At 41.7% G+C, this 21,578-nt stretch overlaps 1 protein-coding gene across 2 annotated transcripts in view; it reads right to left on the bottom strand.

Annotated features, from left to right (window-relative positions):
- ACTR3 (actin related protein 3) overlaps window positions 1-16,627 on the bottom strand; it is a 33,450-nt gene extending 16,823 nt beyond the window's left edge. The window contains exons 1-2 of one of the 2 annotated variants that reach the window (XM_075092911.1): window positions 16,401-16,627; window positions 115-170 (exon numbers count right to left, since the gene is read on the bottom strand). In XM_075092911.1, the coding sequence (XP_074949012.1) occupies window positions 115-170; window positions 16,401-16,444 (100 nt within the window). In that variant the 5' untranslated portion in view covers window positions 16,445-16,627. The remainder of the gene's footprint in view (window positions 1-114; window positions 171-16,400) is intronic. The other variant, XM_075092912.1, reaches the window with a different exon arrangement.
- Between the last annotated feature and the right edge of the window lie 4,951 nt (window positions 16,628-21,578).

Genomic DNA, 21,578 nt, shown 5'->3' with positions numbered 1-21,578 from the left:
CATCACTCCAGATCTTTTCAAGTCACTCATTTTCAATTGTTTTTTTTTTACATAACATATTATAGAAATTCTTAGTGTAACTTCAGCATTCATACGCAAGTAACAAATACTTACATGAAGGAATAATGAACTGGGGTTCAGTATTACCGGCATATCCAAGCTTTGTATACCTATTGAGACAAAAGAGGTTAGGTTATAATATTTAATACCACAAACACCAAAGATATCTCCCTGTTTTAATGAACACACCTCTCTTCCCACATCAAAAAGTCCCACTGAATTTCCTTTAAAAAGAAAAAAAAAAAACAAACTTCTCTTTTTAAAAGGTAAAACAAGGCTCCCTACCACAAATCAAGCATCATTGCTAACTTCTACTCTAGTAAAATTTTACTACAGAACACGAAGTATGTAATTCAATTTATCAATGCTTAGGAGTATAATTTAGAGTCAGAGTAGTTCTCCCCTGCTCAGCAGTTAGCATTCCTATAGAAATATATTCATATAACAAGTGTTCGTGGTAGAAGTGTTTTTGTAACTGCTAACTATAGGGGAAAGAGTTCCCTTGCCTATGAACTGCCAGCCAGGCACGTGGCAGGGCTGGCCCTCATTACTTCACAAGCGCTTCCCAAGGTGTACTACCATAGGTGGCAAGTACGGACAGCTGATAATGACAGTGGTAGCAAAAGAAATTCCATTTAACAAATGGAAAAGAGCCTTGAAAAAAATGTGTTTAACAAGACTAAGGAAAGCAAGAAGAGAACTACACGCCTTCACCCACCCAATTTCCAGAATGTGCTATGGATCTACACATCACTTTCACTGTCATGCTGTAAGAAAACTGAAGAAATTACCAATGTGTTCATGAATAACTACAAAACTTGCAGTACCAAAACTATCCAGCTGCTAGAAATGTTGTTACAAAAGAGTTAACAGCAGTATAGGCAAATTCTAAAATGTGCAGACCAAAATGCATGCTACATTCAAGAGTTACAGCCTACACACAAGTTTTTAATAAACACAGACATGACAAAGTTCTCATTTTCTTTATACAGTCAGACAGCTGTACTAACTAAATTAGCACCATCAGCAGAAGCATGAAACACTGTAGTAGCACCTCTACAATTTTCAACACTCAGATATAAACGTGGAAGATCTCAGGCGATACAAGGCAGTACAAACTTTAACAATCCATAAATTTATGTCAATAACACGGTAAAATGCCTGGCAACAAATATAGTAAGAGGTTGGTGTTTACAGGCTAGAAGAGGAAAGCTGCTGCAGTAGGCTTTGCTGGGATGCAACACATGCAGCGGTTCACAATTTGCTCACGTGTCCACTAACGCCTACACAATTTCTATCGCTGACATTAATTGTGCACTTTAGTGCTGGGTTAGGAGAAATGGTATCCTCAAAAGAAAGGTATCTGTCTCTCCAAACAACGAAGTGGTTAGCACAGGACCACATCTAACACCAAAAATGTTTCGCAAGAGAAGTATTTTCAAAGCTATAAAACCCATCTCATCTCTAACACACTGTAACAGTTGGGCATAGCTGTGCAAAAAACTTGACTTCATATTGATCTAAGGTAATATTTTCTGAAAAACAAAACTTCACTTGCAAAATAAGATACATAATGGAAAAGAAAAAAAGAAACTAAACCTCAAAAATTTACACCTCATGAAGAGATCAGCATTATGCATTGTACGTGCCTGAACTCAGGACATGCAAGTCAGATTTTACAGACTCAAGTTATAAGCAAGCACATTTTTTTGAAGTTTTCTTCTTAAATACCTAGCTCCTAAAAGAAATTTCAAGAATTCCACAATACGATGCTTCTATAACATGTCACACAGAATAAAACTGTTCATTGCATCTACATTCTAAGAGGGTTTTAGTTCCACAAGAAAATTAATAAGAAAACCAGCAAATATTGACTCACTCCCTCTACCTTCCCCTGCAAATGAGGAACTGTGGCATGTATATTTTAAAGCTAAATCTACAGAGGAACTTTGGAGCCCAAAGGCTACATAAACCTACAACTAGATCAGATGTGCTTTAACAAGCAAAAAAAAGTTAAAACCAGTATTTCAAAGAAAACAAAAGCTAAACTGTTGCAGGTAACAGGCTGCTTAGCTGCTTGTGGTGTGGGAGACTGCCCAGCACACACACACACTGCCAAACAGACTGAAAGAAAAACAGTCAAATGAAAGATGCGTTTTATAAAAAGGCTGTATTCAGACATAAAATCAGCATATCTAAAATACTACGGCCTACTCAGCAAGAAGTCTCCTGACTCATTAAAAAATAGTCCCATTTTTAGGCTTCCAAAAAAAAAACCGGGGGGGGGGGGGGGGGGGGGGGGGAGAAAACAGCTGCATGTCTTCTGGTTGCTGAACATTAAAGCATTACAGCCACAAGTCCCCAGGGTAGTCTCCAATAAAAGGCTTCACATCTGTAGCGCGCCAGGATTTCCCTGCCACACTCTTCTTTCAGCATCAGGAATGCCACCACTGCTCACCCATCAGTCAGGGAAGGGACCCGCTGTTACCTCCTGCACCTCAGACCCGTCCCTCCAGCTCCACGCTTGCAGGCACCATCAGCCTTTTGCACTATTCATATGGTGGCTGGTACTACGGGGCTCTGGAGAGCAGCTAGGGCTGTCAGGGACTATGATAATACACCTAACAAACAGTAAGCTTTGTAACTAAACGTATACAGAGATTCCCTTGAGTTAAAGTGGCAGTTTAAAAATGTGATGAGACAAAAACGGTACGTTAAAAAAAAGAATAAAAGCTGATAATCTTCAGTTGTCCAAATGTACAATCTAATAACAGTGGGTTTTTTTAAAAACTGACTTTTGCAAAGATGAGGCTTTATTCAGACTGATCAGATCTATTCAACCACTGTCACTTCAAGTAAATATTTAAATCACATGAAAAAAATAATACCATGAGCAAGCTAGATTTCACAAGTATACAGTTTCCACAAGCCGTTCATACAGGGCAAAGTGTGTCTGACTAATGTATGATTCACAGGGGAATGAGGCACACCCCATCTTCTTTGGAGCAGCAGTCACTGCCACTATAGAAGTAAACCCGATATTAAAGATATAAGGCAGTACCAATACTAACGACAGCTTGCCTTGCTTGCTACACAGCAATGAAGAGTGGCAGGAGGGACTTCCATGGAGGCAGGCAGGCACAAGTCATTGAATGAGACATGAACTCAGCTTTCCCGCCCTGAATTTGGGGCACTCGGCAGTAAGAGGGCAAGGTACTGTACAGATGAACATAAAAGTATAACATAGAACTGATTTACAAAATCCAAAAGTGAAAACCTGAATTCAACCTTGATCATTCAGGTGTTTTGCTTTACTTCTCCACCTTAAGCTACCTGGAGCCCGGAGTGTTTCTGTGGGCCTATTAGCTCATTTAATGGCAAAATATTTGTTGGATAATCACAACCTTCAGATTTACTTTAGAAGGTAAGCTACAGAGTATCCAAAAGCAGTCCACAAAGTCTCAACACATATGTACATGTAGGTATATAGAGAACCATATACATATACCCTCCCCCATCCTATCAATATACACATATATGGTGCTGATATTCCCCAGTGAATTTCCTGAAACATCTCCACAAGTCAAGGGGGTCTCACACACCACCCTCTGGCCTATGCAGATGTAATGATGTGACAAACAAAATAGGATTTTTTGCAGGGGACATTCATACCACAAACAGGGTGAGGTAGCAACTAATGAGGGCTCCTTCTAAGTTAACTCCACCAATCAATCTCTCAACTATCAGTGGAGAAATATCTCTAGAGTCACATTCACCTCAAACTCACACCCTGAAATTGCAAAGCAGCTCTCAGATCCAAAGATCTGAGAGATCTCTGGAAGGACAGCCAGACGGCTCTGCACAATGTTCTCAACTGCACTAATGCGATTTCTTATACGTGCTCTCTCACCTAAAATAGATGTTTCTGAGGCTATGACATGAAAGCAATGTCACTTGAAGGTTACTTAGTCACGTAGACAATTTTAAAGCCAAAGGGAAACAACACTTAGGGTAAGACTTCTAACGAGAATGTCATTAACAGAACCTCCTCCCACAAACCTGAAACCGTGACCATGCACCTTTGCTCCACTTCTTCCCTGTACATAACAGATGTAATTCTTCATATATTCTCCCAAGTTATACACCCTAGTTCTAGCACAACTGCAATTTTAACAAAAGGCTGAGGAACAGGGGGACAACTGCTTTGTAGGAAACAAATGTATTTAGCTGCTCTGAGAAGTACAACAGAAATGGGGTGGCCCAACACAAGCTGTATCCTTGACATTTTCCTGACAGCTCCATGCAAAGGCATGAATTAGCCAAACACAAGCAGAGAAGAGCACTAGAGGGCAAATGTCACTTGATCTTCAACTTCTGTAGAGCAAATCCAGGTTACAGCCTACCCTTCAGTTACTACTTTTAGTCCAGGTCATTAGGAATTTCATGTATAGGGCACTTTTCTTTAAAAAAAATGCACAAACAGGAATAAGATGTACCTCCAACACCAGAAAGATTCAGTGCAACTTTAAAAACAAACAAACATAAAAACCACTTTTCCGTGGGGAGGGAGGAGTAATGGGAGTGGGAGTAACAAACCTGAAACTCTTTTGAAAAAAAGCCAGGACTAGGCTGAAATCAAAATGGTGTTTTTCTGGTTTACCTTCAAGGTGCGTAAATTTAGAAAAACAAATATAAATACAGGATTTTTTTTTCAGAGGGCTATTTTGTTGGTTCTGTTCATCAAATTGCTGTCTTTTCATGATGGTTCTGAATTACTGTCCACCATCTGAGCCACAACAATCCTTCTGTGCAAGCTCTCAAAATGCAACACATTTGTTGCCTTGTACCTTACCCTTCAGATGCAATGGGCTTCCCAAGTACAGTACAAGTGGTAGCTTGTGCATGTAAGTCCTAAAATTCTGCTTTGGTGTATACCACCCATCAAAGGGGTCATGCTCCAAGTACATCTAACATTCAGTGACAGGATTAGGCTTCACACAAAGTTGAACTGCATTTATTCTTAAAAGTAAGCCAATACTGCCTTTCTGCAAGGCGCCACACTTGTTCAGGCAGCAGCAGATCTGTACTTCATGACCTCTTCCATCCAAATAGGTTTAGTGCCAATCTCCCATTTCCCATAACAGTCTCGTTCCATTTGCTTATAAACTCTCCTGAGGCAAGAGTGCTTTCCTGAAACCATGTGGAAGAGACTCCAAGAAATGAGGGCCAAAGACAGAAAGCAAGATGATTGCCCAGTAACCAGAACGCATATCTTAGAAGAGGCATGATGTGAGTTTTGATCCCTACTCCAAAGACTGCTTAATTATTTTATTCCATGAACGTGCAGACTTAGATATGGATACCTTACAGACATACTACATACTGCTTCCTGGAAGAAATTTTGAGATTTCCAAGTGATATTATGCCAATGGGAGTCAAAACTTATCACCACACGTTAACAGCTACACACAACAGCAAACTGGCCTCTTAAAAGAAACAGTAACAGATAAGTGGTTTAAAAGAAGTAATCCTTGCTAATTTCTGAATGCAAAACTGATCCCAGAGCCCAGAAGTTTCAGGCCTGAGAATCACTGTTTGGTTAAGCTATTTTCCTACAGTTTGAAATCAGATGCCCATGACCTGGAAATTTTAAACACGCCCTGGCATTTCTGTTCTCCTGCTTAGACAATTCCCACTTACATGCTAGCATCCGCAAATCTGTGCTGAGCAGGCAAGTGCACCTACCTGAACTTCACAGCCTTCTGAAGCTCCTTTGTGGGTCTAACCCAAAGAATTTAACTGAGAAAGAGGCTACAAGGGGGCCCTTTATTTGGATCAACCAAGAGCAAAGAGAAACTCCAAAAAGAGAGGCCTCAGTTATGTAAAACAAAGAACTGTGAACAATCTTACTAAGCCTACTGTCTTTGCACATTAATTGCCTTCATTAGTACGGTCTGCAAACCACCTTGGCCATTTAAATCCAATCTCATAAGCACACTTCTCAAGACACCACAGCAGTAAATTCTCCATATATACTACTTGAACACCAGCAAGGTCCATTATAATATTTGTATGGGAATCTGCTTTCTAAAATAATTTTTTTTATGCAGATCTCCTCCATAATAGATAGCTTGGCACTTTCCTGCATAACAAAACTTACAGAGAAATAGTTAAAATTATTGCACAAGAGTCATATTTCAATTTATGGAATTTCAAGCATTTCTTATCCCTTTAAATTACTATTAACCGAATGACATTATTATGAATGGCTCAAGATAAAAATACAAAACCAAGAAAGGTTATTCTACAATTTCACAGTTTCATAGTTCCACAGCAGGCCCTGTGTGAAGGCATGCAAGATACTGCAGATGCAACTTAGGTTCACTGAAGCATGTAAATTCTTTGTTGCAGGTGTGCATACAGCAGCAAAATTCATTGCTGACTAAGTCACCTTAACTCTAGGAAACCTGTAATTAAGTGAGAAGGTTGTAGAAGGCACTACAGAAAAGCTCAAAGTCGGGAGATTTTAAGGAGGACACATATATGGTAATATATTCAAAAGGTCATGAAAAAAATCAAGTGGCAAAAACTCCAAGTTTTTAAAAAGAATGGAAAGGGATTCTGCTCTTCAATCCCCAGCTCCTTACAGTGGTCTATCCGAAGACTTCATCAAAGAGGGCTTAATATCCTTTCCAGCTTTAACTGGATAAATTCTACATAGACAGAATAAGATAGGTACAGTGTTTTTTAGCGTCTGATGTATTTAGATAACAAAACTGCTTTAAAAAGAAGTGAGAAACTTCTGAAACATGGATAAGCCCTTGGTCTTCACACATAGAGCCTCACGTTACTGAAAAGCCTGAACAAGCCTTTGTTGCTTTTCTTCTATCCTTGTTGTACACCAGATGACACTGAAAGGTTTAAGCAGTATTTACTTTTCAAATCCCAGTGAAGTGAAATGAAAAAATGATTGTGAAAAAGGAAAGTCATCCTGCCTCTTTAAAAACTGTCCTGGCTCTAGCATCAGGTGCCAATTGGTTAAGCAGCATCAGATCAGAAGTCCCTGAAGGAACTGATTATATTAGGAAAATGGGACTTGTATTAATAAATTAGTTTACGATCTCTTTTCAAATGTCCTTAATAAAACACAAGATAGCAAAAGACTTTGAAATGAGTCATGCCTTTCATATTTTTATATCTTTAGCTAATATACATATTACCTTTTACAGATCACTGATTTGCATTTTTAAACAGCAACTGCTTCTGTCAAGTTTTAAAACTCTTGTTGTTCAAAAATGTTTTAAGTAATCAATAGTTAAAGCCAAAGAATTAGCTCTATAAATGGGAAAAGCACACAAGATTAGAAGTGCTCTCAGATGAAGAATCTTATTAAGCTGTAGATGAGACATCAAGGGATCATAAAAGGGATTTCAAAGACATACGGGACCTCTAGACATCAGACAAATCTGGCAGTCTGCAACCTCAGCCTTGGAATTAACTGCACTACTGCTTATCTGAAACTATTTTCTTACAATATTTCCCCAAAAAAATAACAGTCCACTCGAACAAGAATTTTCACCTTGACAACAAGTACTTCTTCACCACATATTGTAACCATCACAGTAAAACAAACGATAAGCAGACTGGAGTGCAATTTAAAAAGTGAGCTCAAAAGCAGCTTGAAAGAGAAAAGCTTATAACCAACATTTATTTCCCAAATAGGAAAAAAAAAACCTCTAAAAAAGCTTATCTTTAAAAGTATTTTTGTCTGGAATATTTATCCAGTGCTGCTTCTTATCAGCAGCTACATCTACAATTCAATGCATGTATATGACTAATGCTTGCTAGTAAAATCTAGCTAAAATGAGTAGCGAAAAGCCACAGAGTCATGGCCACAAATAGCCAGATAAGAACCCTCCAGGTGCACGACAGAGGCAAGAGCAGCCTGTGCTACACAGCATTCAGAATAAATTCCCATGCATTTTAAGAAGAGTCTCCAGGTGACAGTTTTTACACCAGCCTGGAGAACAGAGGAAGCTACCACACTGCGCAGCTTCTAATTTTACCAGCATTTGGGCAAAGCAGAAAAGAATCTACTTTCAAATTTGCTCTATGTTTACTTGTATCAAAATTCTCTTCTCCTAAAAGCGACAAGAAGCACAAAAAGAATACTTGAAAACCAGCTCATGTTCAAGTGTTTAAGACTAACAAAATCCAATTCAGGCATTCTGATGATACTACCATCTAAATATGTAATCCCAGTCAATTTTATTTATATTTGTAAAATCCATTTCAAATATTTAATGCTGACAGGTACTTTAACCCAGAAAATAGCTTTCCTTTGACTACATTTTCCTTAAAGTAAGAAGAGCAAACGGCTTTGGATATTATCTTTGTATAATGAAAGGAGTTTGTGTTGGCAAAAGCAGAATGCTCTCTTTTTACTTACTGCTTGCTTTGAGACTTCTGAACTAATTCGTTTTAACAAAGGTCTTAACAGTGCTTCTGCGTTACACCACACCTACACAATACTAACCAATACTGCTAGGGTTTTTTAATAAACTTATATTTAATTTTTATGCAAGTTTTCTGAGCATTTTCCACAACCCAACTACTCCATGCGATATTGCCAAATGAGGAAAAAATGCCCCAAAGGTCTGGAAGTCTGCATGACTAATTACTTAATAGTATAAACTACTTATTCTGAGGGGGAGATTAATTTGGCAACTTCCTACATCATTTGCCCAAAATAACCTGAACATTGCACAGACATTTATCAGGAAGGAAGAAAAAAACCACAACACAAGAGAATAGATTAACTATACATACTTTTCATGAGATAAAACAAGGAGGGATCAATTGAAGCAATAAATACATAATTTCCAAGTAAACAAAATCTTGCACTTTAATTAATGAAATAGGCAAAATCTGCATCTCATGATGCAGAAAGAGCCATAGCCGATAAAAACCTGACTTAACTTGGAAGTTTTTCCAAACAAATGCAATACAGTGGCTAAAACTGTGAAGTTATTCCACTTCAAAAAAAGCTGAGCATTCATGCTTACTATTTGCACAATTTCAGCACTTGAGAGCTCCAGCTTTGAACCATCAGCTGCTATGCTATCGCCCCAATCACACCGATCTGAGCAGAGAGTAAGATAAAACCAAACAGACAGACAGAGCATGGACAGGAGCGAAGGAACACGCAGCAAGCACTGCGGGAGGCTCTCAGCACACTTCCCATCTGCCCAGTACACTGGTTACCACTTCAGCATTTCATTAGGTAACCAAATGTTTTCCATCAAGAATAGACTTGCATTAAAACACCAGTTTACATATTTATCATGTTACACCATGCTTCTAATAAAAGACAGCTTACAATTAGAAACAGTTGTCTTGTAAAAAAAAATGCACCGCTCAGCTGTGAACAAAAACATACCACTGAATTTTGTTTAGCATAAAACGGAGGTCTTATTAAATAAAATCACAGAGATTCCAAAGTTTGACTGCAAATATGCAAGCAGTTATGTTGTGAAAGCTCTTGCAGGTGATAGCGTGATAAATCTAAGGCAAGTCATGACAAATAACACACTTATACTGAAAAGATACATAAGTAAGTGATGCTGCATTAACTAAAGAATTAAAATGTGGATTCATTCATTGATAGCAGGTCACAATGAAAATCAAGTATCACCAGACAACCTCCTATCTGCATCTTGCCCTCTACAGACTGAGCATGCCAAAACACATCCTGTGCACAGCTGCAAACACTTGCAATGACCACAAGAGAATAGTAAAAGGGAAACCCCAGGGAAGGGGGGGGAATCGAAATTTATCTAGAGTTTTTTCCATGACTAGTTTTAAAAGTGCAAACTCATGACCAGAACGAAAGATAAAAAACCAAACAAACTTATGTTATACCCTACATTAAGTCAGCAGATGAAATTATGACTTTTTCATTTTGAATATAATCCTCCTTGACAATTGACTAAAACACACACACAAAAAAACCCCAAACAAACAGCAACACAAAAACCCCAAACAAAACCAAACAACCCAACCAAAAACACTTGGAAAGGATGGATGGTTAAAATAATCCTGCCTTGGACACTAACAAGTTTGCAGTCGAATTGGTATTTTTAAGCATCTACCAGGGATGATTTTTGTTAGATTGGTACATCTAAATATATTTTAGTTCAGTGATTAAGCAAACCAAAAATTAAAAATTAAAGCAAGAGACCCCTTTTCCTATGCAGAGCAGAAAAGAACTCAGAGACAAACTGAAAAAGTTTTTAGTTATTTCACTTTTGAATTTAACATCTTCTTCTTAAAGTCTTCAAATGAAGAATGTTTGTCCAAAATTAAAGTTAAAAAAAAGTGTTTGAAATTGTCAAAGCCTTTTTGCATTTTCGAAAGTCTGCAATGATGAAACGAGATGTTGAAACATTATGTTGAAACTTTCACCTTGCATGAACTAAAAGACCAACTGCAAAGTTTCCTATATGTGCCTATAAAATAATGCAGAGGATAGATTACTACTCAAGAAACTTATACAGTATTTCTGAACTCCTAGAAGCTGTACTTTCAACTACTTTAGTCAAGGAAGTGTCCTTGAGACTCATGCAATCAACATACTTTCTGGGCAGAGCCTTCAAGCCAGGTACAAAACAGCGACCAACAAACAAGGCAGGGCGGCTTCCCTTCAAGCCCACGCGCACCCGCAACCCTGCCCTCCCTCAAACCTCCCCTCACAACCAGGTGACTCTGCAAGCTTCCCGTTCACAAGTAGGAGCTCTGCTGTGCACAGAAGTTGGCTCATTTATCATTAACTTTACAGATTCAACCCATAGATGCAAGTGGGTTTGTCCTCTACTCAGAAATGCTGCTGCTGCCACCTGTCCCCCGCCTTTTTGCAATATATATATATAATCTCAAATATAAGTAGGACATGGGAAAAGAAAAGCAGAAACAGAAGGACTGGAAGGTGCCCTGCCTTTTGGATGGCTTCTGACATGCACTGCAGTAAGATATAAACTGATTCCTATAACGGAATTCCAAAAAATATATATATGTGTAACTTAATTCCTATTATTCCTAATTATATTGTATGCTCTGTGCATTTAGTGTTACGACATAGACTGTGATGTATTAGAATCATTTAAGAGACATCATGGTCATCGTGGGTCTTCAGAACCTGTTTGCAATTATTAAAAAAATATAAAATTAAACCACACCTCTCCATCTAGCAAAGCTCCTTTTTCCATGTTAAGAAAGAAGCACTTCCCCCCCTCTCCTTCCCCAACCACTTCAACTACTGGCAAGCTACAGATACTCTTAAAATTCTCGAAAAGTATTTTTTCCATATTCTATTAAGGAATTATTTTGTTCATGCTTTCCATTCTGAAAAATTACTTCTGGGATGACACAACATAGAGAAAATTCATCCCAAAAGAGAACATTTTCACCAAGACTGGAACCCATGAAAGGTCACAACAAGATATTTGATTGAAACATTAACTGCAAGAACACCACAGTGCTGAAATATTTATACTAAATATAAGTTATGATTTTAAGATCTGCAGAAATAGCCCACGTCTGGGAAAAGAAAAATCATTTCAAGGTCCCATATAAGATACTAAAAAAGTTGCTGAGCAAACAAAATAGAAGCTGTTACTTCCCCTTACCTTGTTTTTATAGCACTGGGTTTCTCGTCTTGCATATCTTTGCTGTCTATTGAAGATTACTAGCTTTTCATGGATCTTATACTCATTTACACTACCAGGTCAAAACCCAGAAGATAAACAGAAAAACATAATCCTGTCATAACTTCTCAAATCAGAGGACACTCAATCCATAAATACTTCACTCTACTTAGGAGCATGAAGCTATACAGCTGTTGCATGAAGATGAAATAGAGAAGTAGGATTTGTAGAGAAGTACCCCAACGCAAAGCTCATTCTACTGTGCACACCACGCGAGCACCAGCCTGGATTTTCGCTTCTCTGAGGTTTCATGTGCCCAAGTTTATCCTTCCTTCATTTACAATAAAACTGGTTATAGAAACTGAACAGCCAAGAAAGTCAGAGATGTGACTCACTCCAAAGAAGAGTTTGGAACTTCAAGTCAAGAAAGCTTGGAAATCCTGAGCAGTCTCAATTTTCCAGGCTCTCAGCTCAGAGGGAACCCAGACTGCTGTCAGGTTTCAAGAGACTCTCATGCTTCTACCACAAATGGCGGGGCTTTCTCCAGTCAACTCCAAAACCTTTCATTCTTCCCTAGTATTCAGGAAAGAAGGATGAGAAAAAAACCAAACACACCCATTTTTGTAATCAGTGTAAGGGAAGTGAACAGGGGGCCTAGCTTGGCATATGAGGGGAGATAAGAGAAAGCAAGAGGTGAGACAACATTATCTTTCTTCACACAATCACATAACCAGTTCACTGAAGAGAAGACTAACCAACATACTGACCCTACCAGTAAAAGGCTCTGGTGTACATTAGAGAAGCTGGTCATCTGTGACACTCAAGAATTGACTGGCAGTGGATCCACCTGACAGTCACAGAAAAAACTGCACACAAGCCTATGTAAAAGTGGAACTTTAGGTACAGAAAATACTTTTCTTTAAATCACTTCCATTGCTAAAATTAAATTCTCATTTTGGAAGTGCAGTAGGTTACACAGCCACTTACTTCAGCCCAGAGCCATTAATTTGAACACTTGAAAACACCTGCCACCCCAAATGAGCTAATGCAGTGTTATACAAGTTTATACCAAGGAAAGGAGGGGGGGGAAGCATTCATACAGAAAGACACAGCTAAAATCTACTTGTCAACCTAATTAAGCTAAATTCTGAAGTGGCGTAGGAAGAGCTTTTAATCATGACTCGCAGGCTGTGCTGTGCCCTCCTGTAGAACAGGCAGCAAGAACTATTCAAATACCCAAAAGGCACAGAGCAAAAGACTGCAGCCTGCTGGGATTAGAAAAAGGCTCATACTCATTTTCTTTCTTTGGTGTGTTGTCCATATACTTTACAGAAATAATTTCATGTTAGTGTTCTTTTTTGTATTTTTATTTTTAAAATGCATGTAATCCTTAGACACACCAGTCTGAAGTAAGTCCCAGAATTTACCTGTTCTTACTAGGATACCATTACCTTATTTTCTAGATATCAGGTTTGCTTAAGCAAAGAATGCAAGATAACAAATACAACACTGGAAGCATTTTTGCTACACCCATCATCTGATTGCCATGTCACTGACTTCACCCATTTGCCAGCTCCAGCTGCATGACTTGTACTTGGATGATCCCTAAAAAGTTTGACTAACTTGTTAAAACCTCAAGCTACAGGGATCACATGATCTCTCCAACATCTTCCATGCTTTGGTCTCTTCATGCTTTGAAAGGGGTTCTCAAAATCTGTCTAATCTGTGCAGGCTGATGCTGAACAGCACAACTCTGCCACCTTTCTTACCCATCTCCTTCCCTTCAGTTTTAGCTGGCAAAAATGAACACACGCACAAAAATCACTCAGATCAACAAACTGAACCCTGTGGCTACATGCACAAAACATGCAGGAAGACAGCCTTAATACATCTCCTACATCTGCCCTCTTGCTGATTAAGGTAAATTCTCCTTGGACTGTAAATTAATTATCATCCCCTCCCTCTAAAAAAAAATACAACCTACTTATTGGAAAAATTGTGTACTTTTAAAGCCTTTCCCTATTCTAAACAAGGCAGTTCCTTTCAACCTTCCTGCTTTGCTTATATTTTCAAAACCTTTTTTTTTTTTCTCCTGTTTTCAGGGGCTATCTTCAATTTGTCTGCTTTCTTTTATTTTGGCAGACAAGACAGTACCCTAGGTGACACCTCAAGTGGGATGTGCAGAGCACAAGGCTAACATAATTTGTGTGTCACATTCTCATTTATACACACCACATGAGATGGGCAGGGAGGGCTGTATCAATTATAAAAAAGCAAGCTATGACCATGATTATGCTATCACATCCCACTACCCACCTGTTCCTTATTTATCTCAAGTATTAGATGTTTCCTTCTTAAATACACCACTTTGTCTACTGAAATCAGTGAATTCCAACAACCCAAACTCCCTGTAATGTTTCCAATGCTAAAAATCTTCCCTGAAGTGCAGTGTCCTGAGGGCAAAGAACAACCCTGGACTACAAAGTGCACCAGAAAGGGAAAGCCTGGGGAGCAGAACAGGTTGGGCTGCGTTGAAAAAAAATACAGGTGCACAATAAAACAACAGCTTAGATTTTGAAGACTGGGGGAAATAAATAAATCGGGAGCAAGACTCAGTTAACCTCATATTCAAGAACATTACAGAGTATGCCCCATGCACTGGAAGTGGTTAATGGAGTACTTTCACACAGATCTTCCCCACAGTGAGGACAGTCACCATTGGAATAATCTCCCCAGGGAAGTGGTTGACTCGGCCACGTTGGACACCTTTAAGAGTCGTCCGGACAGGGTGCTGGGCCATCTTGTCTAGACTGCGCTCTTCCCAGAAAGGTTGGACTAGATGATCCCTGAGGTCCCTTCCAACCTGTGTGATTCTGTGATTCCCCAGAAACATTTGTTTTAACACTCAGGTCCCTTGGTATACCTCGCGCATTAAAAAGGCAGAGTCATTTCTTACACAGCTATACACTAGCATGCTCTTCCTGCTTGGCATCACTGAAACCTTTAAGTCAATCTTTCTCTCCAGTGGTCACAACCTATATTTTGCGAACCTATAAAGACATAATTATTGACTTTAATGGGACTACCTGCAAACATGTGGGATGGAAGAAACCTTTAGTGCCATGCAGCACAGTACATTACAGATCTTTTGTTTTGAAAGATAAATGGTGCATATACACATCATGTTAAACTCTCACACACTTCCATTACACTCGCCTACACGCTCTCGCTCCTGCTGTGCTAACCTTCCTTCATCCCACAGAACTCAAGGTTTTAATTCTTGCTCTAACTACAGGTATGACTTGTTCATACAATTGTTAACCATGCATACATTAAAGACACATATATCCCTGCTCTTCCTAAAAAACAATTTATTAACATCCTATGCTAAACAGATTTTCTTGAAGGGAAGATGAGCGTGCGCTTTCAAAAAACAAGCCCCTGGATTTCAAAAGAACATTCTCTGTCAGAGTACTGTAGATGTTTGTACCTACACTGCAGTCACTGAGAAATGCCTCTGATGATTTCTAACAAGAGGGATGTGAAGTGAAAGAAAAAGACAAGTTAAAGGATCGGCACACCATCAGTGCTAGTGAAAGAGGAAGACTTGAAATATACCAATACTTTCCCATAAAAGCATAATGCACAATACCGAAAATAAAATATTTAATCTTTAAAATCACACTGCAGACAGCAGGTCACAGAGCGGTTGCCACTTCCTGAGTGTGCTCCTGCAAGCCGTACCACGTAACCCTTCCAGGCTGGCTTCCCACAGACACCTCTACGGACTTGCTCCCCAACCCAAAGCCTCCAGGAGCCATGCCACGGCAGAAAAGGGTGTCTGAATCCCGAGGGCCTCCTCCCGAATCTCTTTTTATGCTATGTATCACTGGCACCGCGTTCTCTTCATCATCCGGTAGCTGCTAAATAAAAAGAAGAATTTCTAAAACGGATTTGGTTCAGGTTTGACACTGAAAACTGCCTTATAAGGTATAAAAGCCCGAAAGCAGGAAGAGGCTTTGACAAAACTAAGGAAGTTCCTCTGCGCTTGCTCGCTGGAGGGGGAGGGGTTTTTTTTCCTTCCACAGTGAGAAGTAAGACTGAATAAATGACATTATTTAAAAAAAACAATAAATAAGCCCGTAAAAGCCCGCCAGACGGGACCCGAGGCGCGGTGGCTCCTCCGGGCGATGGCCTTCCCCCCGCCCGCCGCCCCCAGCTCCGGCAGCCGCCCAGTGACCCCGCGTCCCGGCCGGCACCGGCCGAGGAGCTGAGGGTGGCTGCTCCGAGAGGCCCCGGCCGGCGGGGCTGCCCCGGGGCTCCGTCGAAGCGAGCGGGGAGAGCAGCAGGCGCGGCCCCGGTGCGAGCCGGCTGCCGGGGGCGCGGACTGAGGGCGGGGGGCCAGCCCCCCGCGCCGGGCGGCGCCGCCAAGGGCCCGGCGGAGGGGAAGAAGGGAAGCGAAAGCAGCCGGCTGCTCCCCCCACCCGGCCCGGGCCTCCCGCTACCGGCGCCGCGGCGAGCCGGGCGCGGCTGCCCGGCCCTGTGGCGCGACCCCCGCCGCCATCTGCAGCAGCGGCACCCGCCCGGCCCCGCCCCGGCGGCCCCGAGCTGTCAGCGGCCGGCCCGGCCGTCGCTCACCCCGTGCCGCAGTCCACCACACAGGCCGGAAGCCGCCCTGCCATGCTCCTCGGTAGCGGCGGTGCTGGGGACGGCGGGCAGCCCTGGGCGCGCTCCGGCGGGGCTCGGCGGGGCCGGGCGGGGAGTGCGGGCACTTCCGCAAGGCGGCCGCTCCCTCCCTCCCTCCCTCCCCCGCCCGCTCGGCTCGCAGGCACGGCCCGGCGAGCCCAAGATGGCTGACCCGCCCCTCCCTCCCTCCGTGCGGCGGCGAGGGCGGGCGCCACAACCCCAGCCCTCCCTGACGCCCGATCTTGCGGCCGCGCCCCTGTGAGGCGGAGCGGGCGGGAGGGTTCCTACCCAACCCCCCACCTCTGCCTCGGCAGCCGCCGGCCTCCTCGGAGGTGGGTGAGCAAACGAGGCAGGCTGGAGGAGTGTTTTAATGCTGAAAAGCTGAGGGAAGACTGGGCGAGGGCTTGCGTGGTGCGAGGAGGTGCTGAAAAATGACGAGGGGATAGCTTGCTGCAGGCCCTGCCAGTGAGGGGCCGAAAGCCCTCCACAAAAAACCTGTCACTGAAGGACAAATGCAGAAGGCTGCACCTCCTCATGGTGCTTGTTGGTGATGCCAGACACTAGCTGGGCTGGCGAATGAAACACCGGCTGGGGAAGGTACCAAATACCTGGTGGCACCAGCCACGGGCAGCCCAACTGCCTGGAAAACCCAATTCCCCTCAGCTCCATTCAGAGGAAACCATCAAGCCCCTTTCACCCACAGACCTCCACAGGAGCCATAAACCTACACTTCACACTCCCCATCCTTTAAAATCCTGCAGCCAGAGGTGGGGTGGTACAGTGCTGCCAGGCCAGCCAAGCAAGCTGCTTTTCCCAGCCTCCCACCAGCATCAGCTGCCTGCACCCACCAGCCTTCAATACCACCCACCAGTACACTGCCCATGGCGTGCTCCCACATAACTGGAGCAAACACACATGGTCCTGCCCCGATTGGCCGTCCCAGCGCACTCACTGATGGGATCAGTGGCATCTGTCACTTCTTGGGTTTAGCCATAGGCCCCCATCCTCCTTTTGAAGGATTTTTGGTTCCAAAGGGGGCAAGAGCATGCATTGTGGGGGCTTTGGCATTCACATCTGAAAAAAATCTGTTCACAGGCTTGCTCTCCTTTCTCTCTCTCTTTCTACCTTTCACAGCCCCTAAGGCTTTGAAGGACAGACTGCTGTGTCTACCAGGTCAGGCCCAGTTCTTGCCCCATGGTGTACTGTAGCCACATGCTATTTTTTGTTTGCTTTAAAAGAATATTAGTATTTTAACAGTTCTGGTATTGGGGCTTTCAGGTATTTTCAGTCCTTTGCTTGCTGCTACTACCTTGGAAATGTGAGGATGTGAGCTTCATGGCATAATCCGCTGTCACACTAAGGGCAAATTTGGTAGTCCATCGAAAGAGGTAACTGTCCAGGCTCAGTGTGCACTAATGGGCCTTAATGGCCCTAATCAGCCTCACCTGGGGCCTCCATCCCACACTCCCTGCCCAAGGGCACAGGAGACCCATTTAAGCTTAGCCCTGGGCCCTTGGTTTTTGCTTGAGCTATGCTGTAGGTGTGTGTAGTTCTAGCCTTGCTTTCTGGGTTGATATTAGAGTTGACTTGTCCCTGTGGGCCTCCCTGGTTACCATCACTGGCCCTAGTCCTGGTCCGCAGACTGATATCCTGGCTTTACCTTGGACCTATTTTACCATCATGAACTTGTCTGATGATCCAGACTCTTGGTTGAACCTGGCCCCTATGTTTGGGTCTGCCTACCTTGCCTCACATACTGTGGGATGTGCCCAAGCTGGTGAGTCCCCAGCCCTTCTGGCTGTATTACCGCAGGTGGCTCCATGTCCCTTAGGGAGCCACTAACCTTCAAGGGATCCTCACAGTGGTCTTGCTTCCATCTTTAAGCGTTGGTCCTCCTCACCTAGTTTAAGCAATCTCTAATTAACAGGGCCATTCCCTGAGTTCACTGTAGGGTTAGGCAAGAGTCAGTGCCAGTGTAAAGGAAGGGCTAGGTAGGCTAGGTATGTGCCCTTCAGGTTGAGATAGGAGGGAGCAAAAAGATCCCTTTCTGTAGCAGCAGCTAGAGAGTTCAGTTGTGAAGTTCAAGTCACCATCTGGCTTCTGTGGGCTGCCAGATCTTCCTGAAGAACATAAAAAAGGAAGGGAGATACTGAGAATATTAACATTTTTATTTTAATGTCAAAGTGAATTATGAATAGAACATTACGAGGCAGTTTACATATAACGACAGGGATTTCTGCAGGATATTGTGTAGCCTGTGAGCTGTGTTGTGCTAGAATATGAAAGATTAGTATCTCTGAAAGCTTTTCAGAGTAAGTGCAAATAGCCCTTTTTTAATGCACATGCCTCTGTATGTGCATAAGTACATATTTATCTAAAACAAATACAGTTAGCATATAAACTAGCATGCGGACTTTTCACTTTTCTCTTTGTTTTATTACCTGGTTATTCAGGGTTATATATGCAGCAGGTTCAACTGCTGTGTCTGGCAGATGGAGTCCTGGAACAAGGGAGCAGCTTAGTGCTCCACTTTCAGGAGTTCAAGTAACATGCCAGAGGAGCAAGAGGCAAGGGCCAAAAACCTGTGGCATGCAGAAAGCAAGGAGCTGGCAAGTCTTGTCCTGGCTATACAGCTGACAGAGAGGCATATACAGCGGCACAGAGGGGATCAGCACCACCAAGTTAGTATGTGCAGTGAGTTCTGAACAGTGTAATCATTAGTGTACCATAGCTGAGTGTTCTTTTTTCATTTATAAATTTATCTAATATTTCCAAATAATGCTCCTGATTAGTCTAGCTAAGCTTTAACAGCAAAGTCAAAAGACAGATATTAGAACTGCTGTAAAAGTATGCCGATGACTTTTTGCTAACAGAGCATCATTTCACTATAAAACATTAAATCACACCCACAAGCACTTACTGTAATGCACTCTACAGAAAATATCCCATAGCTGGATTTATTTTTTTCCTCCTTGTGAGTACAAGTGTCTTCTGCGAAATGGCAGGACACTAAGCAGGAAGAAAAATTCTGCAGTTCATATGGAAAGTGAAACAAATCTGTTAACTAACTCCGTTGCGAACTCTTGCTATCAGTTTGTGTTCTTCCTGAGTCTGCATTAAGAATAACATTGAAAAAAGAGCAGTGCTGGTGCATTTTGGTTTACTGAATTACAGTGGAATTTACATTTGAGGACCAAAAAGCATAGGATTTCTCTCAATATCAAGGTGCCAAGTCAATCACAGTTTTGCAAGGGAAGGAGTTGAAAGACTGGACTCCCTGGCCACGAGATCTCATGTTTCATTTTGTTAGTCTTGCCAGATGCAGTTCTTCAGGTGGCCATAGACCCAGGCACCAGTCCAATAAAATAAAGGTGCAAAATTTCTCTTTAAGCTATATTATCTCACATTATTGTAACATAAACACAAGTTTGGTGTATTAGTCATCAAAATTCAAATAGATCAATCTAAATTACAATACTGCTTCCTCTATAGATCCTTTGTAGCTCCATGCACTGGCATCCAGATAATCTTGGTGGATATTTTTAGTGTAGAAGTCTTGTGCTCAAATTACAAAATTGAGCTTATAAAGCTAAAATTCAGCTAGATCCAGCAGGATTGCAGTGCTGACTGATATATTTCCAAACTTTCTTGCATTGAAATGTTTTCCAACCCTCACTTATTTCTTCAGTATGGGAGCAGTAGGGAAAGCCTACTGTCTGTTTTCATGGTGTAATTTTCTGAATCTTTTCATCCTCATTTGGCCAGAAGTCAGTTCCAAACTTATGCAAAGCTTTTCACTGTTTTAGGGTATACCAGAAATGAAATTTTTAAAGGTTAGAGGCAATGTCTTCGTATGTTCTCAATCTTACCAAAGGGAGTGAATAAACCCCTAAATTGCATTTATCTGGTACCATCCTACACAGCACCCATAATCCAGCAACATCATAACTCTATGATGCATCACAGTACAGCTTTTATAAGCACAGTAGGGTTGCAGGTGAACTCTTCCCGAATACCCGTGATAACAGAAGTAATTACCATTGCAGAGCATCCTCCTTCTGTTGCTGTCTGCCTCCAGGCAGTTTGCAATGTAAATGTAAAACAAGGGAACACAGATGAATACAAATGCATAAGGCATGAGAAGATAAAAGTTCAGAAGGAAAGTATTTCTATTAGTCAACAGGTAAACACAGGAGTAGCCTAACAGTTTGGTTCAGCTGAAGGAAATTTCAGACAACTTTCCACAATTTTTGTATAAATAAGTCTTGGGGCTCCGAATTTCTCCATCATGCAGGTATGATTTGCTAGCTCTGGCAATACTACGTATTAAAATTTCACAAGTCCTTGAGCCTGAGGAAGTTCATACCTAGACAAAAGCATTACAAATCACTCGCTGAGCTAGGTGGGAAGCTTTTCAGCATCTTGCTCATTCTGGATTGTTTTCATGCAGTTAATGGCCTGCCCTTGAGCATACAAAAAGAACAACTCTGTGAATCCATATATAGATTGAGGCCTGGGAAGCAAAGTGAAGTGCAAGGAATAAGAAAAAGCAAAAGGAAGTAAAAGTTGCAGGGGCAAAGGGATTTTGGTAATTCACAAGAGGGCTCAGAACCTGATCATGCCCAGGTCAGCATGTTAGATTGGTATAAACAATTTAAAAGGCAGGTTAATATCCAGTACATCACACAACATCTTAAGCCCAGGTGAAGCTGACAATAAAAGCTAGAGAAACAGCCAAAGAAAAGCAGGTCTAGATTATCCATTAGATAATATTCACTTTATTTTAAGTATTTATTATAAAGTACATTGCTTAATAATTTATCCATCATGTTCTCAGTATTTTAATATAATTAAGTTTTACCAGTAGCTGGTGGAATACTACAGAGAGCTAAACAAGAAAACATTTTATCTTCCTTGATATATGATGTATGCGGATTTCTTCCAGGAAGGGCCACAAGCAAAATTACAGCATTATTGGTTGATTTTGGCATAGCTATAGCAACAGCCATATGGGAGGCATGTAATTTCATGGAGCTGCACATGGTGAAGTCATGGCAAATTACCAGGATCTCATTTGATGTGGCTACTCTCCAAGAGTTCTGACTTAGATCAACTAAAACCATTAACTTT

The sequence above is a fragment of the Phalacrocorax aristotelis genome, chromosome 5 (genome assembly GCF_949628215.1).
Source record: "Phalacrocorax aristotelis chromosome 5, bGulAri2.1, whole genome shotgun sequence".
Classification (NCBI taxonomy): Eukaryota; Metazoa; Chordata; class Aves; order Suliformes; family Phalacrocoracidae; genus Phalacrocorax; species Phalacrocorax aristotelis.
This window is presented reverse-complemented; position numbering and strand designations above follow the sequence as displayed.